General features: G+C 40.7%; 1 protein-coding gene across 2 annotated transcripts in view; it reads left to right on the forward strand.

The window, feature by feature from the left end:
- PUS10 (pseudouridine synthase 10) overlaps positions 1 to 19,907 on the forward strand; it is a 124,407-nt gene that overhangs the window by 81,067 nt on the left and 23,433 nt on the right. For both annotated transcript variants that reach the window (XM_040351140.1, XM_040351142.1), the window contains exons 12-16: positions 1,148 to 1,204; positions 2,270 to 2,346; positions 7,048 to 7,100; positions 9,262 to 9,379; positions 17,892 to 18,034. In XM_040351140.1, the coding sequence (XP_040207074.1) occupies positions 1,148 to 1,204; positions 2,270 to 2,346; positions 7,048 to 7,100; positions 9,262 to 9,379; positions 17,892 to 18,034 (448 nt within the window). The remainder of the gene's footprint in view (positions 1 to 1,147; positions 1,205 to 2,269; positions 2,347 to 7,047; positions 7,101 to 9,261; positions 9,380 to 17,891; positions 18,035 to 19,907) is intronic.

Genomic DNA, 19,907 nt, shown 5'->3' on the forward strand with positions numbered 1-19,907 from the left:
GCATTGCACTGAACTTATGCGTGATATTGTTACCTGCTTTGCCAGTCATTGCAAATGGCATCCTAGCACACCTTTAAAATATGTGCCCTGCCACAAATCGCAGTGCAGAACAATCCTGTGTGTTTCATTGTATTGTGGGAAATGCCTCCTGTCCTGTTTCTGTATGCATATAGAGAAATTGGGTCTAAGGTCCCTCAAACCAAAGAACCACAACAAAGGGGAGGGGCCAATTGGACTATTGCGGTACTGGTGAAATTAGGTAATAGAAATACAATTGAGAATATAAAATATAATTGTATTAGATACAAGATCAAAAAACACAAAAAGAAAATTAAAATGGTGACGACCATGCATAGCACCAATATAATAATCCCAGAGGAGGGAAAATTTGTGGGTTGAAGGTCACGACATTAAACTTGACTAGTTTTGCGGCGATAGCCGCTTCGTCAGAAGCATGTCTACAATAAAATTGAAGAAACAATCAATTATACATATAACAAGTTACAAGATATAGATTGGGGAACAATGGCTCTGTTTCTGTATGCGTTGTGGTGTGTTTCAGCTCAACCGTTTTTGAATAGGCTGTTTAACACAATGCAATGCGTGTGTTTTAACACATAGGGGTTGATTTTCTAAAACTAGAGGGTGCGCAATCTGGTGCAGCTGTGTATGGTAGCCAATCGGCTTCTAACTTCAACTTGCTCATTTTAACTTTGATCATAAAACTTAGACGCTAATTGGTTTGTATGCAGAGCTGCACCAGATTCTGTGTGCTCCAGTCTTAGTATATCTCCCCCAAAGTGTTGTGGTGTGACTGAGCCCCTAATCACCCTCTCCAAGGCATTTTAACACTTGTTCTGCTTCACAGACAGCTTATCTTTTCCTGATATCCTCTTTGCCAAGAACTAATGGGCCCCACTCTGAAGGCATGCAGGGGTAATTTATATAGGCAATAGTTAAAATATGTCAACACAAAATAATTATTCAACCACATGTTATTTGGCGCAATTATATATATTGCCATTACAATTCCATTCTACTTCTGTTTAACAGAATGCAGGCCAGTAATGCTGTTTTGTAAGCAATGCAAAAGGCAAGCAGTAATTTATAATGATGGTTGGTATATTTATGTTTCAATATTTTTTAGGCTTCAATTTTTCATCTTCTGGAAGGGAAGATGTGGACGTCAGGACCCTTGGTCGAGGTAATGTAAATATGAAGCCTTTGGTTTTAGAAACCTGACCTCGCTGTCCAAAAATTCTATTTGCTTTCTTTAAGACCCCTTTCACACTGGAGCGGTTTGCTGGCGCTATTGCGCTAAAAACAGCGCCTGCAAACCGACCCTAAACAGCCTCTGCTGTCTCTCCAGTGTAAAAGCCCAGAGGGCTTTCACACTAGAGCAGTGCGCTAGCAGGACGGTAAAAAAAGTCCTGCTAGCCGCTCCTCCACCGCTTTTGCCCATTGAAAACTGGGACACCGCAGCGTTTTTAACCCTTTCTTGGCCCCTAGCAGGGGGTAAAACCGCACTGCTAGCGGCCGAATAGCGCACCGAAATTGGCAGTAAAGCGGCGCTTTACCGCTGACGCCGCCCCAGTGTGAAAGGGGCCTTATGCTTTTCTAGTGGCTCTGTAAAAAGTATGCAGATCAAGCATTTGGACCGCACTTTGACTTTCTAACCTGCATGCTAGTACCAGAGCACTGACTTTAAGCCAGAAGCTTAATTGATTGATTGGGTTTTGGTATGCTGAATACAACAGAAAGAAAAGAAAGCCAATATTCTTAGAGAACGTTCAGCAAATGGTGACACCATCCTAACCCTTCCTGCTTATTTTTCTTGCTACAGTTTTTTTAATTAACCCAAAGCCGACCTATCATTTTATGTTTTTCACGTTCCGCACATGCATGCAGTGTGCCTATTTATTACCTCTCAAATATCAAAGTACTTCCCCTTGTAATTCTCCATTGGTTCCGTTCTGCTTAGTAGGCTTTCTGTGTTAAGGCATCATCCAGAGTTAGTATCTACTTCCTAGACCAGGGATATGCAGTTAGCAGACCTCCAGCTGTTGCAGAACTACAAATCCCATGAGACATAGCAAGACACTGACAGCAAAAAGCATAACACCTAGAGGCAGAGGTATGATGAGACTTGTAGTTTTGCAACAGCTGGAGGTCTGCTAATTGGTTATCTCCCTTTTTTAGAAATCATCCAGAACCTCAGCTGAGCCGCACTCTCATGTCGTGTTTACTAGCTTTTTGTTTTGTTTTTTAGGAAGACCCTTTGCAGTTGAAATTTTAAATCCTCATAAAGTCCAGTTTAACAAACAAGACATGAAGGATCTTCAGGAGGTAAGAAGATCCTTTTACAGTATACTCGTACTTTTCCATTTCTGGTGTTATCTCAAGTGAAATTTATAGCAACACAACAGTAAATAGTTTTATCAGCAATTTTTTTTCAGTCCGTGCAAAAAAAAAGTTTTTTTCATGAACATTCAATAACCAGCTTTGTTTTCCTGGTTTTATTGCGACTTTCATCCTCACTCCAGTACAGTATCCCAGTGTTGCAGACAGGAAAGTGTACCTGCCCTGGCCTTTAAAAGGTCTAATGCTGCGTACACACGACTGTTTTTCATGACGAGAAAAATGCAATTTTTTAAATTGGTCATTAAAAATGATCGTGTGTAGGCTCGACGAGAAAAATGGCCATCAAAAATTTAGAACCTTTTACTGTTAAAAAAAAATATTTAGAACCTGCTCTATTTTTTACTCGTCGTTTTTCGTGTCGTGAAAAACGGTCGTGTGTAGGCTTTAACGACGGGAAAAAAACGTGCATTCTCAGAAGTAAGTTATGAGAAGGGAAATTTGCATAATCAGCCCAAAGGGTGGCGCCATTCAATTGGAACTTCTCCTTTATAGTGCCGTTGTACATGTTGTACGTCACCGCGCTTTGCTCAAGCATTTTTTATCACGATTGTGTGTATGCAAGGCGTGGCTTGAGAGGAATCGCTTTGAGAAAAACGTTTTTTACCATAACATGAAAAACGGTCGTGTGTATGCGGCATCAGAAAACCGCTTCACCATCATTTAACTGTCAAATGCTAGAACATTTCCAAAGGTTTACTGAACAAGATGAAGTTAGAAGCTGATTGGTTACTCTGTGCAGCTGCTCCGGATCCTGTCTGCTCCAGCATTAGTAAATTTACTTCAATTTTTTATTTCCTCCTCATTAAAATGAAATCTGTGTAATTAAAAAAAGATAAAATAGATCAGGGTTTGATCTAGGTCGGGGGTCAGCAACCACTAGATCGCGATCTACCAGTAGATCTTGGTAGATCGCTTGCTGACCTGCCATCCCAGAGCTTTAAGCAGAGTGCAATGCAGAGGGACTACTTGTAAAGATGGAACTGTAGTAGGGAGCAAGATCCGCATAAGCCGATGCCTCCTATAATAGTGCCAGCTCCTGTCTCATGCTGAGTGATACCAACTGCACTCCACCTCTTATCTCGGCTAGCGGTCTCCAGAGTGGCGTCTGCGTGAAGCAATACACTGGGTATAATAGCAGCCCTCAAAATTTCCACTCGCCTACTAGCATTTGGCGAGTGGATTTAAGCTGGGGGCGAGTGATGACAGGGCTGCATGACCAATCTTCCTCCAATCTGTGCCTACACTTAGAGTCCCGATGAGATTGGCGGCCGAATAGGAAAGGTGCATGCTCGGGAAAAGTAGTCTGTTGAGCCGCGCACAGGCAGAGCAGTACACAGGTGCTCTCCTTACAATTCTCATTAAGCCATGGGACCCAACAGTATGACCTCTCTGAGCCTGCCCCCCTCCCCCCCCCCCGACCAATGTAGCTGGAGAGAAGAAAGTAATGAGTGAGGTGGAGGATTGCAAAAATTACCACTCCGGTGCAGCGCTCACTGAAAGTTGCCCTGACATGAGAGCGGCAGCCTTCTAGTTTGTGCAGTTTTCGTCTCCTTGTGTTCTATGTAAGTAGCCTGAGCACTGTGAACAGACTGTTGTGTGCTGTGCGCTGTCAGTGTGCGCTGTGCTATGGTGTCAATGGCTGTGCAGTTGTGTGGATCTCAGCGCTGGATTGTACTCCCTCCCACTGTGCTGCAGCTCCTCTCCTCTCTGCCAGCCTGAATAAAAGGGGGAAGTGGGGACATGCAAGCGTGGAGCCACACACACAGGCTCCTGATGATGAGATGAATGGGAGAGAGAGAGAGGATGGATGGGAGTTGCAGAGGAGACAGCAAGAGAATGGGGAAGAGACACAGTTCTAGTGCCCTGTCCCTCTGGTCTGCCCCCAGTGCCCTGTCCCTCTGGTCTGCCCCCAGTGCCCTGTCCCTCTGGTCTGCCCCCAGTGCCCTGTCCCATTTTGTTAAAGTTGTTGTTGGTAATATTTAATTTTGTAACTTGATTCTGCATAAAACTTTGTCATTCCATGAGATAATCTACGAGGGCGTGTATACGGGTGCAATTAGGCGCAGGGCAGTGTATGAATTAGGTGGGGCAACTGGTGGCGAGTAACTCTTGAGGCCTGGCTAGTAGCTCAGGACTTGAAATTTTGAGCCCTGATAATAGTATAGGGCTGCTTCCACACGGATGTGCTGCGGTTTACCCACACCATGAGTGTACCTGCAGCTTTACTGCGGGTTTGATGCGCTTAGCCAAAGTATTATATGTTCACAGCGTCTCCCCGCAGGGATGTAGTGCCAAGGGAGGGGGCGAGCACGCTGACTAACCCCCAGCCAGAACGGCTCGGATGATGGGGGTAAGCTTACTGAGGAAGAACAGGAAGTGAGAATGACATGACAACCATTCAATATCTTACTGATATTTATTTTATATTGAACAATTACATTGAATTAGTGGGCCAGTAATTTGTGCATTTTTGTGTTAGAATGTTACATAGTTTTATAGTTATTCTGGTTGGGGAAAAAAAAGACTCAAGTCCATCTAATTTTAACCAATAAAAGGGGAAACAAATCTAAAAAAAAAAAAAAATACGTCAATTGAGATCCATTTCAGAGAATTTTGTCCGGTGCTTGATTAATAAACTTTTTGATGTTATCTTACTTTTTAAAGTGAAAAGTGCTTTTGCGCTAAAATGGATCCTAAATGAGTGAATCCACCAAGAATATATAGTGCAGCAAAACCTAATTATGTTTACATGACATAAAACAGGAATATAAATAAATGGTGATTCTGCGCAACATATCACACTAATGGAATAGTGATATCACATAAACAAGATAAATGTAAGAGCTGACAAATAATCAGCATATAGTATTAAATGCAAAGAGAATAGTGAGTCCAAATATAAATATATATATACTCAAATAGTGAATAGTGAGTCCAAAATATATAATACTCATAAGGCGAATGTGCAAAAATATATAAAGAATATTGTGCAAAAAAAAACAACAAAAAAAAAAAAAAACGGAATGGAAGTTCAATCCCAATAGTAAACACAAATCAGCTGTCAGGGCAGATATTCTGAATGCACTGGATGAAGGTGAGCACCAGCTCTATGGTGTGAGTGCACGGCCGTGCGATAGAAGATAAACCAGATCCCTGGCTGAGCTCCCGGGACTCTTACCTCTCAGCCCTCCTAAATGGGCATTGATGTACAGGTCACTCGCAGCCTTCTATGGGTGGTCCCTGATGTTTCCTCTCTTGATCTGATGGATCCTTCCTTAATTGGGACAGATGCTCCTCGAAACCAGATGGATGATGTGGGTTATAAGAGAGAGAGAGAGGGGACTCCCATAGTGAGGTAACGTTTGGTGCAGGTAAAATATGTTTATTGAGGAAAAACCTGCACTTACATTAAAAGAAAAATAAAAGTGCAACGAGGAAACAAACAAGCGGCGTTTGAATCGCCAGCTTACGTCACTCCGGGTGTACGTCCTCCAATTCCTACGCGTTACGACACCACGTGTCTTCGTCTGGGGAAACCTGCACCAAACGTTACCTCACTATGGGAGTCCCCTCTCTCTCTCTCTTATAACCCACATCATCCATCTGGTTTCGAGGAGCATCTGTCCCAATTAAGGAAGGATCCATCAGATCAAGAGAGGAAACATCAGGGACCACCCATAGAAGGCTGCGAGTGACCTGTACATCAATGCCCATTTAGGAGGGCTGAGAGGTAAGAGTCCCGGGAGCTCAGCCAGGGATCTGGTTTATCTTCTATCGCACGGCCGTGCACTCACACCATAGAGCTGGTGCTCACCTTCATCCAGTGCATTCAGAATATCTGCCCTGACAGCTGTTTTGTGTTTACTATTGGGATTGAACTTCCATTCCGTGTTTTTTTTTTTTTTTTTTGTTTTTTTTTTTTTTTTGCACAATATTCTTTATATATTTTTGCACATTCGCCTTATGAGTATTATATATTTTGGACTCACTATTCACTATTTGAGTATATATATATTTATATTTGGACTCACTATTCTCTTTGCATTTAATACTATATGCTGATTATTTGTCAGCTCTTACATTTATCTTGTTTATGTGATATCACTATTCCATTAGTGTGATATGTTGCGCAGAATCACCATTTATTTATCTTACTTTTTGTTTGTATTGTAACCAACTAATCCTTCTAAAACATTTTATATCAGTTTTTCCGTTTGATTTGTGAAGGGTGTTTTTTTTATGAATGTCTTGAAAATACTGTAACTAACCAATGAATTGTTAAAGTTACATGATTCCCATTATGCTTTTATTCTACAGGTCACCTATGCTTTGTAGCAACTGTAACCATGTGTATTCAATGTCATTTTATACACTTGGTACTTTAGCTATTTCCTGTGTTGCCTTTATTTCTAATTTTATTTCTATCCTGGTTCTTGTTCTATGTATGCAATTATTATTTTTTTTTAGTCTGCTTTGAATTTTTTTTTTTTTTTTATTCTTTTCTGTATTGTCTGAAATTTTTATTATCTTCCTTGCAGGTTGCTGCTAATCTCTAATAATCACTATTTCATTGTAAAGGGTGTGTTGTGTTTAATGGTAAACATTTCCATTTTTATTACTCTGCAGAAAATAAATAATTCCGACAAAATCAAAGTCCGAGACTTGCAGATAGTCACCAGGTGAGAGTCTTTGAGAGTCGGTTCACACTAGGGCGACACGACTTCCAGCGCGACTTTCAGAGGTGACTTTGACACGACTTGAGCATGAACCACAGGGCGATCTGGGGCGATTTACAACACAACTTGAAGTCGTCTCCAGGACAGGAGACTTTCCAGTGGCCAATCAAACAACAATCAACTCTAGGGGAGGGAGGGGGAGGGAGAGGTTTGCCTGAGAAATGTATGTTATCTTCCTGGAAAGTCGCTTCAGTTAAGACAGTGATCAGACTTGGAGGCGACTTCCATTGAAATCAATGGGTTCAAATCGCCTACAAGTCGGATTGAAGTAGTACAGGAACCTCTTCTGAAGTCAGAGCGACTTGAGTAGTGTGCATTAACACCGCTCCCATTCACTTCCATTGTTTTTCTCTACAGCGCGACTTGGGACTACTTGAGGCGACCTCAAGTCGGATCCCAAGTCGCCTCAAGTCGGATCCCAAGTCGCCCCAGTGTGAACCGACTCTTACTGCATTTGTTTTGATTTCATTGATTACAAAGGCATTCTTCATTCAGCAGCAATTTATATTTGTGTCAGTAGACAGAAATGGTTACATTTCTTGATTAGTCCCTGCAGAATTACGTCAGTATGTGGTTTTGGCTAAAATATTGACACACTTTTTGTGGTGGTTTGCCAGTATTTAACATACCCATGAAGTGTTAAAGCAGAGTGGATGCTCCGCTTATCTGCCTCCACCTCCAGTTATTAAGTTATCCACCCTAGAGCAATTAGCCTGTCGGTGTGTAATGTCAGATGAACCCAGAAGAGTGAAAGAATGTGCCAACATGCAGAGAGATTTTTGTACAAGTTTTTCCAAAAATAAGTAGCATAAAAGACTTTAATTTTCGCTGACTATGGAGTGATAATCATCTTGATTTGTGCAAGCAAAGCTCAGAATTTGGAACTTTCTGTTTACAGGACATTAAAGTGGTTGTAATCCCCAGTTCATGAAATTTGACCAATCTGTAGTGTTTACTTATCTGTCCCCAAAGCTCTAAGTGCCGTCTCTCTGGTACTCCATTCCTCAGTTATCAGCATGAGTGACTTCTGACAAGTTCTCAGACTTGAGATAACAAGTAGCTGAAAATTTGTGTCCGGGAGGGAGTTTAGAAGGAGATTAGGAGGGAGCTTGTCTATTCAGACTACAGCTCTGCATGTTCCTTTTGTTCACTTGCCTATGTACAGGGGTGTTGTCCCTTTCCTCCAATCTCGCACAGTGTAAGTCCAGACTCCCCACCCACTCCTATGTGCTGCTGAAAGAAGAAGAAAGATTTCTAACATGATCTGCAGTTTCCAGAGTGTAGAAAGCTGAAGACCGCAGCTATACAAGTAAAACTTATGAAGGAGGTTTTGTTTCATCTCTGTGTATCATCTGAGGAGGCTGTTCACCTCACTGGTTATATGTGAGGGTTTACAACCACTTTAATGGCCAAGTGTAGGTCGGTGTTTTATTTAGCAGAAAAGTATGGACTTGAAGCAAATATGTTATTTCTGTGTAAGTTTGCATGACTTGATGTATTGAGCCAAGAAGCGCATGATCCTGGTATGTTTGGAGTTTAAAGCAGATCTTCAGGCAGATATAAAAGACACACAGTAATGCAGCATTGGATTCCTAAATAAATAATCACATGTATTTTTAAAACCTAACCAAGGCACCTGGATTTGACTTCCTTTCCTGAAAACTGAGATTTGAGCCCCCTAACATCTATGCCTAAAACTAGGAAATAAGAAACACAAGGAGGTGTTCAGTTGGGCGTTGTGACATATTTTGAATAGACATTGAGGTGCATGCAGTACTTGTATTTTTCGTCAGTGAGGACAGACCTTTAACAATGCTGGCAACCCAGCGGTGAAGAAACTGAGCTGTGTTGAGACCTAGAGAGGAACGTTATGTTATTGTGCATGGTATTAAAGTGCAAATGAGTAAAGGAGGTTTTTTTTAAAGGTTATTTAAATCAGAGGGCTCCATAAAGACGGAAGAAGGGTTTACATTAAAAACAGAATTGGCTATTTTTGAACTAACCACAAATTAGTTACACAAATGCAGTATGTGATGAGTTTAGGGCCAATAAAGTGCGTACCATTCCATAAAAAATTGAATAATGAAATAGTGCTTTGTTATAGGGAGGCAGTTGCTCATATGAAGGAAGGGGAGGAAGAGAAGACAAAATGCTACAGCGCTCTTATATGGACAGAAAAAAACATCAAAAAAGAAGATCTTGACCTCCTAGATAATGTTAAGGTTTGTGCCTTTTTTGTTTCTTTGCATTAAAGCGGATCTCCCACGTCCAAATTGTTTTTTTTTTGGTCATTCAATTGTTTCTAGCATACTTAAAATGTGCTCACTAGTTGTTGAAAGTCCTCTGCTTTGCTTTGCTTGTTTGCAATGATAATTTATAGTCTAGTAGTAGCGCTGGTTCCATTTTACTTGTGGGCAGTAGAAGCCCACAAGCAGCCACTTCCTTGTTGCGGTGAATGCTGATGTCCCAGCATTCACCGCTCGATCCCGCGCATGCTCCGTTGTAACGGCGAGCAGGGACTTTAACTTCCGCGTTGCTATCGCAACAGACGGAGGCGTTCTGTAAAGTTACCGCCCCGTTGTGATGTAAATATACCTGCTGCTAATGGTGTCTTTTGAAACGCCCTCCTTAGTTTGTTTGTTTTGCGTCACTTCCGGTTTACGAAGTCACGCGATATTTCATAGCAAGGCTCCGCAATGAATTACAGGAGCTATGACGGAAGCTCCCAGGGCACACTGCGGGTACGGGAAGTTACTCACTACCCGCAGAATACCCGCAGCTTGCGCAGACAGGAAACGATGCCTACAGTAAGGTACTGTACAGATTGTGAAAAAAAAAAAGAAGTGGAAAATGTTTTTCACCTTAATGCAAACAATGCATTAAGGAAAAAAAATGTTTTTAGGTTTAGTAACACTTTAAAAGTTGCTTTTATTCCTTTTATTCCTCCTATTTATATCCTACAGTTGGTAATAATACCATGTGCTGTGCTGTGATATCGGCTCACTGATATTTTCTGTATATATTTACAGATTGTGGTCTTTCATGCGGTAATCTTTATGGATGTTATTGATTTCATTTTATCATAAACTATGTACTTTTATAACTAATGGTGTTCTGTTTTTAATAATAAACCTGCAAGTTAAAAAAAAAGAATGACCTCATGTATAAAGTTACTACTGTATAAGGTAAAACTTAATTTAGCCCATGAAGTGGATATAGGAGATAAAATCCTTTTCCTTTTTAAAGATGCATTTGTGTGATATATTTCTTAAAAACGAGCGTGGTTATGAAAGGCTGAATTTATATACTGTATGTTCAGCAGAAATTTCCTACATTGATAACTATAAAGTGTTGCAGTGGAGGGAAAAATGTTAATGGATAATGGACGACTCCTTGCTCGGTATAAGGGGCTCCACCAAGCATATTCTATTAAATTGTCTCACAGGCTGTAATGTATTTTGCATATACAGTGAGTGGGCTTCATTTATGAAAGTATCACAGAAAAGTTATTGAGAGTTTTATGGTATGGCAGCAAATTGTATTTTCTTATTTGTACAGTACAGGGCACAGGCTCCTTGAAATCTTGACTTTGGGATATATGCTGCCACCTTCAGGTGAGGACACTAGCAAATAAAGTTGTTAGGACAGCTGATATAGCCCCCCAACCAACCTCCACCACTCCTAGCAGTTCTACGTTTTGTGCTAGTGTCATTAGGTCGTGGACGATTTTTTTCCCCTGAGAGCAGGTTTCTGCTCTGTATTTCCAAATTTAATGGAAAATTGAAGAACGCTTGGCAGCTTCTGGGTTAGTCACCCCTTGGCAGCACCTACTGTGCTTGCTTTAGAATTTGCAGCTTGGCATCGCATTCTCTTATTAAGTCTATGATCTACCAGAACACCCAGATCCTTCTTGACCATTGAGTCCCCCAGTTGTACTCCTCCTAGAATTGTACAATGCATGCATGTTTTTAGCCCTCAAGTGAATACCTTTATATTTATCAACATTACACCTCATTTGCCACCTAGCTGTATGATTAAACAATGCATTAAGGTCTGCTTGTAAGTTGGAGACATCCTGGAAGGATGTTCTTCCACTACACAACTTGGTGTCATCTGCAAACACAGAAATTGTTATTTTAATCCCAAACTCTATCATTTATAAATAGGTTTAAGAGTCTCAATATTGAACGATGCGGTGTATACACTCCAGAGGCTGAAGGTTGTAGACTTGTTCTGAGTGGGTCCAGTTGTACTGGATTAGAATTGGCCCGGTCTATAATTGTATTGCTGCAACAAGGGGAAGTGTTGGCATCAACAGACATCAAGGATGCGTATTTACATGTCTCCATTTTTTTCCTGCAGTCATCGTCCTTCTAGTTGGCAGTGGGCAAACCTCTTCCCAATGACCAGGATATTGCTGACCTAGTGGCTGAACAGCCTTGAGCGGGAATTGAGGAAGTCATATCTCCTATTGACCTTTACAGTTCTCACAACACAAGCCTGCCTGTTGAGCTAGGGAAGTGTCCTAGGAATGGAAAAGGTTCAATGGACATGGTTGTCAAGGAAGTCCAATTGATATTCTCAAACTAAGGGCGATTTGCCCATCCCTGCTGAGTTGTTTCAACTAGCTTTAGGGGCTAGCATTGAGACAACACCACAGCCATGGCTTATATCAAGTGTCAGGGCAGAACTAGAAGACATGTGACCCTTCAAGAAGTGGATCCAATTAAGCCTTTGACTGAAAAGCACGTTTTAAATCTTGTCAACATTCTTGTAAAAGTAATTTGACAGACTGTGTCAGTTATCAGCCACTGGATGTGCTAGGAATGGTTTCTTCACCCTGAGGTGTTTAGAGACATCTGTCACTGCTGGGGGACGTCATATTTAGATCTGTTGGCATCCCAATTCAACAACAAGGTTGACAGACTGTGTCCAGGATCAGGGGTCTGAAGGCACACCTGTGACCCTGTGGGATCAGTTTCGCTTTATATATGCTTTTCCTCTGCTACAGATTCTTCCTTAACTGTATTGTAGGCACAAGATAAAAGGCATATTCCAGTGATCTTGGTGGCACCAAAGTGGCCCAGAAGAACTTCTACTCAGACTTTCTCTGACTCCTGAGAGATACTCCATGGACACTACCAGACCATCCAGACCTGCTGCCATTTGGACTGGTCTACTATCTTACCACTCCTAAGGTCGTTTTCTCATGGCTATAACATCAGTGAGGCAGGTCTCAGAACTGGTGATCTTATTCTGTTAAGAACCTTTCCTTGTTCTTCATAAAAACACAAAGTGGTTTTGAGGCCCCAGGCCTCTTTTTCTTTATAAGGTGTGTCTCTCCCTCCACCTTCATTAGGACATTGTCCTACCTTCTCATTGTTCTGCTCTGAAGCACCCCTAACAGAATTCCGTGCACTGTTTAGATCAGGGGTCTCAAACTCAAATTACCTGAGGGCCACAAGACAAGTTTTCATATGCCATGGGGGGCCGCATGCAAACTTTCAAACTTCAAAAACAACAGTACTGGTGTCAGCGAACACATTATTAACCCCCAGCACTGGTGTCAGCGAGCACATTATTACCACCAGCACTGGTGTAAGCCAGGGTTTGACAAATTTGCTTGGAATCTAGGAGCCAGCTAAAAAAGTTAGGAGCCAGAAAACGCACCCCGTCCCGACGAGCTTGCGCGCAGAAGCGAACACATACGTGAGCAGCGCACGCATATGTAAACGGTGTTCAAACTACACATGTGAGGTATCGCCGCGATTGGTAGAGTGAGAGCAATAATTCTAGCTCCTCTGTAACTTAAAACATGCAACCTGTAGATTTTTTTAAACGTCGCCTATGAAGATTTTAAAGGGTAAAAAAGTTTGTCGGCATTCCACAAGCGGACACAATTTTGAAGCGTGACATGTTGGGTATGAATTTACTCGGCGTTACATTATCTTTCATGATATTAAAAAAAATGGGGATAACTTTACTGTTGTCTTATTTTTTAATTAAAAAAAGTGTAATTTTTTCCCAAAAAAGTGCGCTTGTAAGACTGCTGCGCAAATACGGCGTAACAGAAAGTATTGCAACGATCGCTATTTTATTCTCTAGGGTGTTAGGATAAAAAATATATATAATGTTTGGGGGTTCTAATTAGAGGGAAGAATATGGCAGTGAAAATAGTGTAAAATGACATTAGAATTGCTGTTTAACTTGTAATGCTTAACTTGTAATACCAACGGCTCACCACCAGATGGCGCCAGCTATCACTTCCACCCTGCCTGCGGGCCATTTATAACTGGTCCGCGGGCCGCAAATGGCCCGCGGGCCGGTACTTTGAGACCACTGGTTTAGATGCATTGCGCACAGTGTGCATTTATCTCTCACTATACTAAGAATATACTAAGGTAAAATCTACAGGTTTGGAAATATCAGTTCGTAAATGGATAGATAGAAAGACCGAATTCAGAGAGTAGTGGTTTATTGATCTTATTCTGAATGGTCTAAGGTTATCGGAGCCAAACTCAATGCTCTGTCTAATTGGGTGACTATGTGGCAGATGAAGTTTAATGTTGATAAATGTAAAGTTATGCACTTAGGGGCAAATAATATGCATGCATCATACATACTAGGGGGAGTACAACTGGGGGAATCTATAGTGGAGAAGGATCTGGGGGTTCTTATGGGTCATAAGCTCAATAATGGCATGCAATGCCAAGCTGCGGTTACCAATGCGAGCAAAGTCCTTTCTTTCTTTTTTTAAAGAGAGGTATGGACTCCAGAGAGAGAGATATATAATTTTGCCCCTGTACAAAACATTAGCAAGGCCTCATCTGGAATATGCAGTACCGTTTTGGGCACCAGTTCTCAAAAATGATATGGGGGAACTGGAGAAAGGGAAGAGAAGGGCAACCAAACTGATAAGAGGCATGGAGGAACTCCGCTATGAGGAAAGATTAGAGGAACTGAATTTATTCACTCTTGAGAAGAGGAGAATAAGGGGGGATATGTTCAATATGTACAAATATATAAGTGGTCTATATAAGTGTTGAGTGTTTTACTTTACGGTCAACACAGAGGACAAGGGGGCACTATTTACGTCTAAAGGAAAAGAGATTTTATCTCCAAATACGGAAAGGTTTCTTCACAGTAAGCTGTGAAAATGTGGAATAGACTCCCTGCAGAGGTGGTTCTGGCCAGCTCAGTAGATTGCTTTAAGAAAGGCCTGGATTATTTCCTAAATGTACAGAATATAACTGAGTACTGACATTTTTAGGTAAAGTTGATCCAGGAAAAATCCAATTGCCTCTCGGGGGATCAGGAAGGAATTCTTTACCCTGCTGTAGCAAATTGGGTCATGCTCTGCTGGGGTTTTTCGCCTTCCTCTGGATCAACTGTGGGTATAGAATTGAGTATATGGGATTGTATGATATTTTTTTATTTTATTTATTTTTATGGTTGAACTAGATGGTCTTTTTTCAACCTGACAAACTATGTAACTTTGTTCATAGGAACTTTAGATTCTCTGTTTCTCCTGCCTGCAGGCATATCTAGGCGGTTAAGGCAGGTTATTATAAAAGCTTATGGCTTGAGGGCTCCAGCTCTTCCTTTCCCTGGTAAGACTCACTGAACTTGTTAAGTCGGTGCCTCTTGGACTTTTCAGCACCAGGCTTCTAGAAATTGCAAGGCCATCACTTGGTCTTCTGTTCTCGCATTTGTGAATTTTAGGCAGATGTTTAGGCCTCTGCTTCCACTGACTTCTCCCGTAAGGTGCTTCAAGACACTTTGAGCTGAGAACCAGATTCATTTGTTTTTAGGCCTGTTGGCATAGTTTGCTGTTTTGATGTTTGCCCATCCATTATTTCTATTGCTTGGGGATGCTTAATAGTTAAGATTTAAAGTGGCCTTTGCCCTGTAGTGTAAGATTTAAGAAATACGTTTTAAATAAACGTTAATGATAAAAATTGTAATTTAGCTATAAAATAATTTCAACTTACCTGTAAAATCCTTTTCTTGGAGTACAATGCGGGACACCCCAGCTGGCAGTCGCTACAGCACCCAGTACTCTAAGAGCTTATTCCAAGAACGTGTGTGATGGGAATATGGACGGACCGTACACCCCAGCTCCTGTCTCCCCACCTGAAGGTGGGTTTATATAACCCATGCTCAAGATTAAAAGGAACTTGTGTCCTGTACTGTACTCCAAGAAAAGGATTTTACAGGCAAGTCAAAAATCCTTATTTCCTTTCCTTTTTCATGCTGCAAAAAGAGATGTCCATTATTCGCATGGGCATATACCATAGTTTGTTCTTGGATAGAAAATTGGTAACCAGGGTGCGTCCAAAGGCTGGTAATAAATAGTGTGTACTCAGGCTGGTCTAGAGTTGTAAGTGTAGTATACCAAGGCTCTGTCCTGGGACCAGTTCTGTTTAATTCATTCATAAATTATATACAGGTTGGTATAAAGAGCTTAGTGTTTTCTGACGATACAAAGCTAAGTAGGGCAATAACTTTACAGCAGGATGTGGAAACTTTACAAGAAGACCTCAATAAAATGAAGATGTGGATAACCACATGCAAATGGGAGAACAAACAAATGAGCCTGGACGGCAGCACTCCGATACAACACCTTTATTGGGTTAAAATCCAGTGTGCAGCAGTCGATTCATACAGTACAAAAGGGGGGGATGCAAGCAGCTTGCATGTTTCACACCTGAATCTAGTGCTATGACTAAGCACCAGATTCAGGTGTGAAACATGTAAGCTGCTTGCATCCCCCCTTTTGTGCTGTACACTGGATTTTAACCCAATAAAGGTGTTGTATCAGAGTCCTGCCATCCAGGCTTATTTGTTTGTTCTCTGATCCCAGCAGAGCCTGCACCTGAATGCCTATGAGGTTGAAGATGTAAAGTGTAAAATGTAAAGTAATGCACTTGGGGGGGGCTAAAAATATGAATGCAAGTTACTCTCTGGGGGAATCCAGGATGGAAAAAGATCTGGGGGGTTCTAGTAGATGACATAGTCAGCAATGGCATGCAATGCCAAGCTGCAGCAAGCAAAGCTAGCCAACAATTGGCATGCATTAAAAAAGGGGATTTACGCAAGAGGCAAAACTACTGTATAATCCTGCCACTTTATAAAACTATAGTTCAGCCACATCTGAAGTATTCTGTCCAGTTCTGGTCACCAATCCTCAGGAAGGATATGCTGGAACTAGACAGAGAAGGGCATCAAAGTTAATAAGGGGTCTGGAGGACCTCAGTTACAAGAAACGACTACAAACACTAAACTTATTCTCCATGTAGAAAAGACGCCTGAGAGGGGACATGATGGCAAAAAAAAAAATATCTTAATGGTGATTTTTAGCTTGGGGAATAAACGATTTAGTCTCGGGGACTGTAAGTAGACACTAAGCTACTCAATGAAATTTGAGGAGAAGCGGTTTAACCTTAAACTGCGTAGGGGATTTTTCACTGTCGGGCGATTAAGGATGGTGGAACTCCCTTCCACAATCGGTGCGGTTAGCATCTTGACGAACACCATAAACAGGGATTTAGGAAAATATTTTTGACATGAACACACAGCCACACAGGTTGAACTGGATGTGTTTTTTATTCAACTTTACCAACTATGTAACTATACATCTCCTTTCACAAAAATGTTTTTTTTTTAATATAAATCGGTATTAAATGTCTATAATGTAATTGCTAATATCTGTAAGTTAAAGGAAAAAAAACTTGGATGTAGATGCCATCAGACTCTGCTTACACCACGTTATTGCACACAAAATACACATTTGATGTTCAATAAAGATTTATTGGGAGCTGTAAATCAGTTATTTGATATTAATAATCTAATTTTTAAAGTGTTCCTAAACCCACAAAAGTAAAATCAGTCTGTATATGCAGTAAAGATTGCTTGTTATACTTACTGTGGAACCTAAGGGGTTAATCCTGCATTGTATAAAAAGGCTGATTGGTCCTGTCTTCTATGACCCTCTACTACTTCTACTGTCCCCAAACCATCTCCTGATGAGACAGAGCCTCTGTAGTCACTCTGAACATGCTCAGTTTGGTTTTTATTGCTAGAGAGTTTTAGTTTCCTTGGGAGGGTGTGTGTGACCAGCACAGGGCCAATCGGCACTGTCCAGACAGAGCGTCAAGGGTCCTGCAGCCTCATAGGACAGTCAAAGAAGAATGAAAACTCATCCTACAAGCTTTAACAAGTTGCTGATAGAAGTCACAAGACTACTATATACTGCTGATGAGAAAGGGTATTTAGCAGTTCATATTTAATAAAATAATTGCATTTGCGTGGTCTGTGCACTGTGACCAGATATAGTGAATCCAGAGTCCTGGATTTAGTAACACTTGAATTGCTCTTCTGAAACAGTTTTTCTTCTTTTTTTCATGTGCCTGGCACAGTACCAATCGTGGCTGGCCAGATACAGATTCATACTGCACAGAGCATACATCAGCAGAGTAGTAGAAGCCCCTCCCAAATATTTCTCCCTGCAGATTCCAAAGAGCAGGGGAAGATCATGTGATCACACAACAGGTGCTGCAGGAACAAGGTACTTGGAGGATTAAAAATAAATAAATACAGTACCATACAATTTAACACTTTTCTGTTTAGTATCACTTAAAATGTTGTTCAGATTTAAATATACACTATGGAGTAAATCCTTGGGTCCAAAAAGCAGCACTTTTACTCTGAATAAAATGGCTTTTTTTTTTTCAGGAGTTGAAGCTTGTACAGAAGACTCCTCTTCGTGTTCTTCACCGGCGGCCATTGGCTTCAAGAATACGATTGGTTCATACCATGAATACGGAATATGTTGATGAGCACCATTTTCGGCTATATTTAAAGACACAGGCAGGAACGTATCCTTTTTCAGTTCCCTTAAAATAACTTCGCTTTACTGTAATCTTTGATGGAAATACGTTTTTTTTTTTTGTGTTTTTTTTTTTTAATGAGATAAAAAAAACTGTACATGATTAAACAGTATAAATACATATGAGAGTTGCTGATGCATACATTATATGCACCATCTCTGTAAATTGTTATTCTGGAGCTTCCTGTCCTTGTAGTCCTCTGAGACTCTGACATTTAGAGGATTGTGAAGAAAGACATTCTTTATCATACAACATATGATCCTAGGCAGAAAGTGAGAGATTGCTGATATTACATATCACATCGGGAACTCTATTATATAATATTACGTATCACATACCCAACATATCACTCTTTTATGTGATATTATGCATCACATAACCAACATACTATATCAGACACTCTATCGTCTGATATCATGTATCATAAAAATATCAGAAACTATGAACTGCGTTGATTGTCTTTCTCCATGCATTGATGAAACAAGGCACTGCAAACCAGTAGAAACACAGATGATATTTTCTTACACTTAGGTTACTATTCAAAATTGAATGGGTATATATATATATATATATATATATATATATATATATATATATATATATATATATATATATATATATATATATATATATATATATATATATATATATATATATATATATATATATATATAATTTTTTTTTTTTTTTTTTCTTTTATGGTTTTCTTTAGTTACTAAGAGCAAATGACCTGAAGATTCACAAACTTGCTTTTCTGGTTCAATAATGTCCGAAAATGTGCAGTAATACAAAGAAAGCACCTAGTTCTCCCAGGCAGGAGCTACGACTGCACAAACTTGCTTTTAAAACTGAAGAAGTACTCCAGAGGTCTGTGAACCCAGAAGCATATACACTCGCTGGCCACTTTATCAGGTACACCTTGCTGATACTGGGTTTAACCCGCTATTGCTTTCAGAACTGCCTTCATTCCTCTTGGCATAGATTCAACAGGGTGTTTGGAAAAATTCCTCAGATTTTGGTCCATATTGAAATGTTACAGTGCATCCGGAAAGTATTCACATTGCTTCACTTTTTGTTATGTTACAGTCTTATTCCAAAATGGAATCAATTCCTTATTGCCCTCAAAATTCTACAAATAATGACCACGTGCAAGAAGTTTGTTTGAAATATTTGCAAATTTATCCAAGTTAAAAAACGAAAAAGATGTACATGTACATAAGCATTCACAGCCTTTGCTCAATACTTTGTTGAAGCACCTTTGGCACCAATTACAGCCGCAAGTCTTTTTGAGTATGATGCTACAAGCTTGGCACACCTATTTTTGGGCAGTTTCTCCCGTTCTTCTTTGCAGGACCTCTCAAGCTCCATCAGGTTGGATGGGGAGTGTCGGTGCACAGCCATTTTCAGATCTCTCCAGAGATGTTCAATTGGGTTCAAGTCTGGGCTCTGGCTGGGCCACTTAAGGACATTCAGAGTTGTCCTGTAGCCACTCCTTTGTTAGCTTGGCTGTGCGCAGGGTCGTTGTCCTGTTGGAAGATGAACCTTCACCACAGTTTGGTATTGGCCAGATGACGAGAGGTGCCTGGTTTCCTCCAGACATGACGCTTGCCATTCAGGCCAAAGATTTCAATCTTTGTTTCATCAGACCAGAGAATTTTGTTTCTCGTGGTCTGAGATTCCTTTGGGCAAACTCCAAAAAACTGTCACGTGCCTTGTACTGAGGAGTACACAAGTAAAATGCGCTAGTTACCAGAGCAACAAGTATCCAATCAGTATTAAATTAACTTTGTGTACATGATATGTACAATCAGTAAGTAAATTAAGGGAGAGTCCAAGTTCAATTGGTATAGGAAGTCCAGGG

Source organism: Rana temporaria, chromosome 4, assembly GCF_905171775.1.
Source record: "Rana temporaria chromosome 4, aRanTem1.1, whole genome shotgun sequence".
NCBI lineage: Eukaryota > Metazoa > Chordata > Amphibia > Anura > Ranidae > Rana > Rana temporaria.